This window comes from Fragaria vesca, linkage group LG2 (assembly GCF_000184155.1).
Source record: "Fragaria vesca subsp. vesca linkage group LG2, FraVesHawaii_1.0, whole genome shotgun sequence".
Taxonomy (NCBI): domain Eukaryota; kingdom Viridiplantae; phylum Streptophyta; class Magnoliopsida; order Rosales; family Rosaceae; genus Fragaria; species Fragaria vesca.
Genome location: NC_020492.1, coordinates 1,937,904 through 1,948,764, shown reverse-complemented (window position 1 = coordinate 1,948,764; position 10,861 = coordinate 1,937,904). Strand labels below are relative to the sequence as shown.

General features: G+C 37.9%; 1 protein-coding gene across 1 annotated transcript; it reads right to left on the bottom strand.

The window, feature by feature from the left end:
• Positions 1–5,843: 5,843 nt before the first annotated feature.
• Positions 5,844–10,688, bottom strand: LOC101306114 (plastid division protein PDV2-like). The gene is made up of 6 exons (XM_004292003.1): positions 10,365–10,688; positions 8,162–8,777; positions 6,799–6,913; positions 6,552–6,666; positions 6,227–6,343; positions 5,844–6,112 (listed from the first exon to the last, which is right to left on the bottom strand). Exons 1-6 carry the CDS (start codon positions 10,584–10,586, stop codon positions 5,975–5,977), a joined length of 1,323 nt encoding a protein of 440 aa, XP_004292051.1. The 5' UTR covers positions 10,587–10,688; the 3' UTR covers positions 5,844–5,974.
• Between the last annotated feature and the right edge of the window lie 173 nt (positions 10,689–10,861).

Here is a 10,861-nt window from a genome sequence, read left to right as displayed (position 1 = left end):
TAAATGAATCGCATACGATCTTTCTCTCATCTAGAAGCAAGTTCCAGCTAGCTAAAGGCAACTTATCCCTTTTTGCATCAATTGTAGGCTTCAAATCAGTGCGAATCCCCATTTCAACCATATATAATCTAGCTTCAATGCCATCCTTAGTCTTCCCTGGAATGTTCAACAACGTGCCAAGAATAGCATCACAACAATTCTTCTCAATGTGCATGACATCAAGATTATGTCTTACTGGAAGAAACTTCCAGTACTCAAGTTCAAAAAAAACAGACTTTTTCTTCCAGCATGGTCTATTTTCTGGAGGGCCCTTATAAGGGGCAGGTGAGTTTTTCTTGCCACTTGCTTTAGGCAGCCCTTGAACTCTTGCAAATGTTTCTTCTCCAGTTAATGGTGCTGGAGCATCATCATTTTCTATAGTGTTATCGAAAGCAGAAGCTTGCTTTCGGTAAGGATGATATCGTGGCAGCCATCTTCGATTCCTCAAAAAACCCATTTTATTCGATTTCTTCAACCGGTATGGTTTGGTTTGATCAACACAGATTGGACACGCATTGTATCCTTTCACAATGCTACCCGATAAGTTCCCATATGCAGGGAAATCGTTTATCGTCCAAAACAATACTGCTTTCAGCTTAAAGTACTCTCCTCTTACAGCATCGTACACTCGCTCAACCCCATCCCACAAGACTTTCAAATCATCGACTAAAGGTTGCAGATAGACATCGATGTCATTTCCAGGCTGCTTAGGTCCTGAAATTAACAAAGTTAACATCATGTACTTCCTCTTCATGCATAACCATGGAGGAAGGTTATAGGTGACCAAAATCACCGGCCAACAAGAGTACTTGCTGTTTGCTGAACCAAAATCTGGCCATTTAGTGTCTATCATTTTCCACATTGGAGAATCCGCTAGATGTCTCATCATTTCGTCCTTCTTTCTGCCCTTCGCATGCCAAGTCAGTTGCTTAGCAGAAAATGTCGATTGGAACATCCTTCGAAACCTTGGGATTGGTGGAAAATACCACAATGTCTTTGCAGACACCCCAACTCTCTCAGACTTGTCCTTTGCTAGTTTCCACCTTGATGCAGTACAAGTTGGACATCTTTGAGCAGCAACATGCAAGCCTTTATACAAGATGCAGTCATTTGGACAAGCATCAATCTTCTCATATTCCATCCCTAATGTGGACAGAATTTTTTGGCCTCTTTAACAGACCCAGGTAATTCATTCCCATCGGGAAGCAGAGTTCCAAACAATATTAAAATGTCTGAATAGCATGAATCGGACAGTCCGTACCTTGCTTTAAGATTAAAGGTTTCTATCAAACCATTCATCTTGGTTGCTTTGATACAACCAGGATATAGAGGCTTATCTCCATCCTTTACAAACTGCATAAACTCATTCGAGTCTGCCGAAAGCTCTTCATCTTCATTACCCACATCATCTACTTCTATCCCTAAATCTGGATTCATTTCTACTGTTTCAGAACCCTCACTCAAACCATGTCTGGCGGCATAAGAACATTCTCCGTACCACTTCCAACGGTCATAGTTTTCCATTATACCATTGAAAAAGACATGATCCTTAATGAACTGTACAGAACCAAATCCATTGTTGCAGCACTTTAAGCAAGGGCAAGGTATATTATTAGGGTCTTTAGCATTATCCGATGCGACCTTAAGAAAATTTTCAAATCCTATCTCAAACCTTAGTGACCTCCTATCTGCCAGCATCCATGTTTTATCCATGTTATATAAAACAAACAATTATTAGCTATATATATTAACATTATATGTAGGTACATACATAGACAGCTCATATTGAAAAAATTTCTCAAATGCATTACGACATATATATCTGCATTTCCCTAGCACAATTATCAGTACATGAATCCACATATATATAGCTCACTTGCAGATGAAAACACAATTCCAAAACAGTTTACATTTGCAGCTCAACATATCACCACATAAATCCACGTATACATATAATAAAGACACACACAACAAGAACTAATTAAGACACACAAATACATATATATACAAAGAGATACACAACCACAAATGCATTTCTCTACCAAACTCAGTATAGTCATTCAAATTCACCGATTAAGTCAAAACACGCAGCTACGTAGCTTCTAATCACCCCACTTGCAATCGTTCTACTCAGCAATATCCCTACCAAGTTAAGAACAAAAATATATCAGTTCAAAAGAAATTTATCAATATGAGCACAAATAGTAAGAACATACTCAACTCAATAGTATATATATCCATTGAACCCTCACATGCAATCCAATCTACTAACCTACATACCCATATCTAAACAAAACATGAAGAATACCAGATGAGATGAACATGCACAGAAAGAAAAGAGTTTTAATCAAATACTCAAATCTCAGAAGGAAAGCTTACAAACACTAAATCGACCAATCAAAACCCCAAACTCAACTCAATCCAACAAAACCCAATCCAACAAAACCCAAATTCAACTTTTCGAACTTACCAGTCAAAAACTTAAAACTCTAATTAAGCAGATCTATGGCGGTGGATGGATGGCGACAAATTGATTGTTCATCTCGAAGGATGCAGAACGAGGTTGGGGAATGACAGAGGAAGTGAGAATCAGGCGGAGAAAGTAATTAGAGAAAGAGAGCTGAGGAACGAGTGAGAGCTGAGAGCTGAGGAACGAGCTAGTGAGAGCTGATGAGAGAAATGAGTTGGGAGAAGTATCGGGGGAGTTGAGAGAAAGAGAGTTGGTTTTAAGTGTCAAAAAAACCTCCTTCAGTTATTCTAAAAAAATTACGGCCCGAGACAATTTAAGTTTCTTTAACATACGACAGTTTTCTGTCATTTTAAATGGGTAACATTAGGGTTATTTTCTTTGCTTTTAACACGACAAACGTATGTCGTCTCAAAAACAAGTTAATTTTAACTAGTATTGAGTTACTATTTTCAGACGACACTCTTTTAAATGTCTGTCGTTACAATATTCGGGACGACAGACTTAATGTCTTCTGTCGTCTGAACCCAGTCGTCAAAAGCCAAAAAAGATGTAGTGCCATGTCCATCCGTTGGCATTCACCGGACTATGAAAATTTGTATGTACCGAAATTGCATTTGGTAATTGTTCAGAGACCATACGAAGATTTTACTATATTATAATTAACGAAACAATTCTTAAATTCACCTCATTCACATGTTATACTGAAAACCATCCACATGGTATGTGTAAATAAGGCCATATACTAAATACCATAGCAATAAGATTGTTGGGAAGAATCAATGTATATGCGTGTGATTTGGGAAGATTATACGCATCTCCAATCCTGTTTACTAGTTGTACTGTGGGAATAGAAGCCATAACACTGGGACTAGAAGTCATGCACTCATGCGCCACATAAGCCATTTTCAAACACTCACACTCTCCTTTCAAGCCTAAAAATGACGACCCCATACGCGCTTCATGCTTTGCAAATTTTTTTAAATTGTTGTTGGTGTCAACAATGGCTATTTTTTATGGTCAATCATACCCTATACTTTCTTGATTGTATATCTTCTCCTTCCCCTACCTCTATATATAACAACTCCCTCTTCCCCTCCACCCAACACCATCCTCAGTTTCCTGAACAATCTCTCCGATGGGTATTTGTGCATCTACTCAGTGTTTGAAGGAAGGTGGAAGAATTGTAAATGGTTCAAGCACAGTAAAGATCGTTCACTTGGACGGAAAGCTACAAGAGCTCAGGAACCCAGTGAAAGCCTCCCACATTCTCTCAAAGAATCCCAATTGCTTCCTCTGCCCCTCGGAGTCCATGTTCGTCGACACAGACGCCCCTCAAGTTCCTAAAGATGAAGAGCTGCGGCTGGGTCAAATATACTTCCTCATGCCAGATTCTCAGTTAAAAGCACCACTGTCTCTCCAAGACTTGTGTTCACTTGCCATCAAGGCCAGTGTAGCTCTTGCAAAGGGTTCGAACTTATCGGCGATGAGGTCGCCGGACTCTGACATAGTTGGAGGAGGTGGATCACAGCTGGGATGTTGCAAGGTTCCAACTGGGTTTGACACGGTGAGCATGAGTTCAAGGATGAGGCGAGGCAACCAAAGAATTGAATTTTAACTTTTCTGGTTGTTAATTTGTATGTCTATTAGCATAGTACTTAGGAGCATCTTTGTACTGTATCTGTTGGCTGAAAACCAGATCATGATGGCATGGGAAGCAAGCAAGAGTCAAGAATAAAGCTCTGGAATTACAGCCAGAAGATAAGATCAGTATCATAGATATAATCTAATTAATCTGTACTTAAATATCTCATTCTTGACTACAGCTGCATGTTATCAGAATCGAAAATTGTTTTTGTATGCATGTGTCAATCAATATAATTTAGAGGAAACATCTCAAGTAGCTACTATGAGAATCATTTCCATTAAATTAGGCTAGCAATGAGAATGTAGATAATCCAATACTCTGATATGTGTTAATTGGAAGTTTGATTGGGGCTTCTTGCTCTATATTTTTTTTTTTCCCAGAAAGACTGGCTATTCACAAGTCAAAATTAAGTTACTCATCGACAAGGGTCACTGAGGCATCTATAATTAAGCTGATGAGGAAGTCTCATCTCTCAATTAAGTTAATACAAAGCAAACTAGACGCGTCACATTATGGGCAAACATACAATGACGCCGAACGTGAGCGTAACGTTCTAGGTTCTAGCGCTCTTGTTCGCTCACTTCCTAGTTCTTACCCAACATTTTCTGAAAATCATATATTTTTTCTTCCACTTCTTTAATCCTTTCAATAAGGTGAACTTGAAGAAGGATTTTTTTTCTTTCAAGAAACAAATTAAAACAGAAAAATTACAACACAAGACCACGTAGTTACTGCCCCACTTAGCTGATCCAAATAGAATGCTTGGGAGTTGGGACACAAAGAGGGGAAGCAATCAAACTACATCAGAAAGATCATGAAGATCAAAATTTGCAATTCTATCAGCTACAATGTTAGATTCTCGATACATATGTCTAAACCAAAGAAAAGGGAAAGAAGAGGCTAGCTTCCAGATATTCTGGCATGGAGCCAGACATTTAATCCCCCAAGTCACCTCCACTCTATGAGGGAGGCAGTCGGAACACAATACTTAGTGTCCCCTTCAACCAGAATTTTTAGAATTGTAGAACTGATCGAGTAGCATGTAAAGCATCTTGAAGAGCTGTAAAGTAATTAAACTGAAAATTTATGTAACCAAAAGCTTCGAAATATGCATGTCATAACAATGATTTCTTCTTCCAATTGTGTGATTGTTACAATATACTTTTCCTTTGGAGAAATTGTACACAGTATACTTATATTATAAAGTCTGTATATCCTCTTGTACAGCAATATCTTGGCTGCTGCGTTGAGCTCAAGATGGCGACTTGATGTGGGCAATAAAGTAAAGGGGCATAGCAAGAACTTTCACGGAAAAGTTAAACAAAAATGACTTAAAGGGTATGCATGTATGATCTAAGAGCAGCTATTGTAGTTAGCTATGTGTAAATAAAATTTCTGTTAGTTGAGGTTGTTTCTGACGCATGACCGAAAACTAAAAATAGTTGTACATTCTCTTAAAAGTCTATGTTTCTCTTAATAGGATCTTCACTAGTTGAGTCGCCCAGCCTACTTACGATTTGAGTGTCACTTTGCAGGGAATGTCTCTGTCAGTTGATTAATTAAGCACATACATACCCATGATTAGATAGGGAAATTAGGAGGACTGAGTACTTGGAACTTCTCTTGGCGATTCTAATGTATGAATAAATATTACTGTAAAATCAACATGATCAAGGACTCATGAGTCATGAACTTAAAATAAGCAGCAGTTGCTATAAAAAGTGGTACATCTTTACATTACTCTGTCTTCATCTTATTAAATTTTGAAAAGAAACAATTTTATTAAATTGTAGAAGAACAGAGATTCAGAGTCTATTAGTCTAAGCAGAGGGCTTCATCTCCAATTTGATAGCAGCAACCAACTGATCATAAGCTTCTCCCCATGCACTCTTCATCTCTGGTGACCACATTTCTGGTACTGCTTCTTTTATTATTTCCAACAATGCAAACTTAACCACCTATAATTGCATCAGTCAGAAAGAAATATTGGAATAAGCAACTTATTTGCATTGGTTTATCTAGAATCACTTTGATCGATTTCAAATTTTATCTAGAATTGAGATCATGCATACCTCATAGTGTTCATCCACTACTCCGGACTTGAAATGCACCCCGCCTAACCTTTTCAAGGTTGAGTCCCTCACTGTTACTTTGCCTGCTTTACGGAGTTGAACCGCCGATTCACAAGTCTGTCATAGAAATAAAAAATCAGCAATGTGTCATTAACTTTATCTTTCGAGACAGTTTGACATGTAATGTTATGAGAATGATCAATCTGAATCAATGATCTTCGTGTTTTTACTTAAACGTGAGTTCCAAATCTACATTGCAGCAAGAATATGTTACCCTGGCATGCATTAATAATTTACTGGCTTGATGATGCTTATACTGAATTACCATAACAAAGACAGACATGGCATGAGTCTTGAGCTTGGGGTTCTTCTCCAGAGGAATATCAGAATCCTTCAAGAATGAAAACAGCTTCTGAGCTGATGGTGCAATTTCAAAGACCCTGCAGAATTTTCACCCAAAAATTAGAACACCCTCTAAATTCCCAAATTTCAAGCTGCAAGTTCTCAACATATGAGAATTCAGTTGCCGTGAATTAAGAATGCAGAGAAAATGAACTGTAAGAGTGACTTACTTCAAGAAGAATTGAAGACCCAATTCTGCAGAATTCTTCTTCATTGCTGCCCATGACTTCACCACCAGTGCTTCCTGCTCTTCTGTGAAACCTTTGCCTTCCATGGTTATATTTTCTCACACAAACTGAAGCTACCGCTCAGAGTTTGAACTTGGTTTAAAGATGGAACTGAGGATGTTGAGACCATTCATTCTTGGGTGGAGTTTAAATAGTATATCCTCTGAGGATCAGATTTACCTCTTCATGACTTTGAGGAGCCAATCTTTCAATAATTTCTGCATAAAGATCTGCAGGGTTCTGTAGTATGTACCACATGTCCCGAAACCAGGTGCTGCCTGTGGCTAAGCGATGGAACATGGTTTTAGGCTATTTCTGTTCAACTCAAGTGACGCAAGCAAGAACATAGTATCGACCCAACTTCTGTATAAAAATTCTAGCAATGCTTACATTTCTGGACCATATTTCTACGTGTATAGGATTCAATGAATTATATTGTGATCAACTAACGTGATTTGATGGTATTGGATAAAAATCCACCAAAAAAAAAATATATCTGTATCAAATAATAGACTTATATACTATATAGTGAGTCAAAACTCTCAACCTCTCATATCCTACTTGCAAATAAAAGTTCTGCCACTGTACCAAAATGGTATCGAGCAGATGAATGTTGTCGATAATCTCTATAATCTTAAAGAATATCCATATTGTCATCGATGACGCTACTCAAAGCACTTGCCTAGACTCCACAAACATGGTATGAGGTCTCTCATAGTCGCCTTGGCCCAGTGTTGGAAGGAAACACCTTTAAACAAAGAGATAATGGGAATATAAATATTGCAAACCCTTCAAAGTTTGGTATGGCTAGAGCCATGTCTTTTGACAATGAGTACTTAATGCGGCAAATAGAACACACAAAACAAATTTTATCTGGTTTCTCTTGGTTCATCTGGGGGAGGTCACGCAACTACTGATGGGATTGTCCTAGCTGGTTAATCACCAAGTCTTACTAGAGGTTAAATCAACAAAGATCTCTGCTAACAGCTGCTATCCCCAACACTATGAACTCATCAAACAAAACCCTCGGAAGCTTAACAGAACGAAGGATGAGTTATATCACTGATATCAGATTCTACCATCAGACTTGAGACTTCACACTGCAATCATATAACTTGAAGGAGGAGATTCTCTTATCTATACACTTGAAAAGTAGAAGATTAACCAGAACAAACACAACCTAAAAACTCAAAACTATTATTATGCTTGAGAATAGGGCAGCCGTAGATCAACAGAAAAGTGATTCCATTACAGCATATCAGAAGAAGCAAAATATTCAAAAAGATGGAAGGAGCATACTTCTAACCGCAGCCATAGTTTACATCAGGTCTCGCAACAACTGACGAGAAAGGAACTTCAACTCTTTCTTTCACAACACATCGAGCCTTCCTACCTTCCTGAACAAGGACTCTCCCAGGGGGGCATTCAACAGTTGATCTCTTTTCTTCATTTGGCGGTTGCTTAAAACAGCCTAATATATTGAAAGCAGTATTACTTCTCACAATTTTAGGCCCAAAACCGGACAGGCTAAGTACAGATACCACACCGACAACAGTAAGCACTGTCTTGGCTGCTGTGCTCAGGAAAGATCCCAACCCTACTGAGTTTTTTGATCTCTCTGTATCACTCAAATTCTCCTTTGCTCCATTTGTTGCATCATTGGTGATGACCCCATTTCGTAGAGGCTTATGTGTAGGTGGCAAATAGCCATTAACAAACGTGTTTGGAGAGCGGCTTGGATATGGAGGAAGCAAGAGATCATTACTGTGATCCACTGTTTCACCAGCAAAGGCAGAGGCCTCATGTATCACTTCCAAATCTTTCCCTTTGTACTCTCTAATCTTTTCCAGTAGCATCTTGCGGCTGCTTTCAATCTCAGCAAGTGAGACTTCTCTTTCATACCTTTGCTGTTGTTGCAAAGTCTGATGACAAAAGAGGAAACAAGAGTGTTTCACACTTAGTTTAGGAAACTTTATTAGCTAACAATGTCATTTTATCTATTGATAAACTGCTTATAGCCCACCATGACTGATACCACCCATGCTGTTACTCAGGCAGAAAATAAATCAGATGCATCTCAGCCAAAATGTAGTTTATAGGTTGAATGATATCATAGACCTATAGCAGATAAAGAGCCTATATGCTTGGATTGATCAATCAATCAGTAATTGTAACATGATAAGCATACGTTTTCTTTTATAAAAAGATTAAAAAAAACAAATAACAAAATAGATCAAAAAGAGAATTTTGGATCTGATGTTACAAGATGAAGACAGAATGATTACACAATATTCTTATGCACTTTTATACCTTAAGAAATTCTAATGCAGTTTCACAAACTTGCATCCTATGCAGACACTCGGTGTCCATGTTGGCGTATTAGTGCATTCACTCATTTTAGATAGATATAGAATACAAATGATAATTATGAAAAATATGGCATACTTGTTCAATAAGAGCATGGGTTTAACATCGAATCAGATAAGATAAACGACTATGTATTTCGGTGAATTTCCATTTTCAAGCACAATAATATATAATGGTTAATGTTATTAACACACCCCATCTATTTTCCTATCCACACATTTCAATTTTATTTACAAACTTGTCACTTGAATATGTTTCATGATTGGCTCTTATCATAGATGGGATGTGTTAATAACACAAAAGGGTGTGTTAATAACACTACCATATGATTCAAGAATTTCTAGCAAACCATCTTAACGGAGGTAAAAATTCTGTATGGAAAATTATGTATGTGCTATTAGAGGGTTTAGTGGAATGGTTGGGTCCTTGGTTTACTGTCATCTGCTCTGGAGTCCAAACCCCCACTTACTTAACTATTTGCTAGAGTTTTTTAGCATCCTAAAGATTGCAAGGCATACAGGAGGCCACAGTTTCAAGCAGTCTGTTTCTGGATATCAAAATAAACATCGACAAGTATGTAATACTGAGGAAACCGGTCTTATTTAACACTGATTAGCTTCCGCTTTATATTTAGTGCCCCCTACCATATGACAAGTACAATTACTAAACTGACATGCTACTACAGAACTCTACAATGTAACAAAGGTCATCCAGAAAACGAGCCAATTGCGACAACACTAGAATTATGTAGAAGTGAAGTATTTTATAGAAACATAACATAGGATGCATTAGACTTCTATGTCTTACAAGCACCTACAAAATCCAAGCAAGATCACATATTCAGAACACACTCAATTTCACTAAAAACATCAAACATACACATAGAGTGATACAGACATAACTGACAGTATCAAGTCCTGACTGATTCATATATTCAAGAAAACAACCTAGCAAAGAATTTTAAGTGTGCAGCTTGGTTTGGCATAGCACCAAAATTAGAGAAAATTGAACTCTTGGTTTCAAAACTCAAGCACCCAATTGCAAATGACAAACTAGACCATCAAAGATTAGAGCTTTGAAGAAAAAAAAAAGTAAAGACAAAACCAAGCCAAGAAAAAATTGGGGGTTTTGGGAATTCTGACCTGTAAGTTAGAGAGCTGATTCTCAAGGGCTTCAAGGGCATCGCAAATGTTGAAAAGCCTCTGTGACTCTTCATCTTCTTCTTCACCATCACCATCTTCATCACCCGAATCACCATTTTCCTTTTTGGGTGATGGGTCATTGGCCTTGTGGATGCAGTTGCTGATCTTCATTCTCAGGTCTGTGGCTTTCGTCAGAACTAGCCCTATACCCTCTTCCTCCATTTCTGTTAAAGCTCAATAATTTCAGAGAAAGATGAGTGTTTTTGCTTGTGCGTTTGAAATTGAATGAGTTATAGTGGGGGAAGGATTGTCAGTGCCGCCAAAATAATACGAGTGGTATGGCTTTAGGCTTTAGGTTTTTAAGTGATTCTGGTGCGGCTATTGTAGATATGATGTTGTTCTGCCAAATGACAAACCTTTCCTCCAAGACCTAAAGAAAACAAAAGACCCAAAACCTGAAAATAAATGAGAAATATCCCAATTACCAAACACAAAAA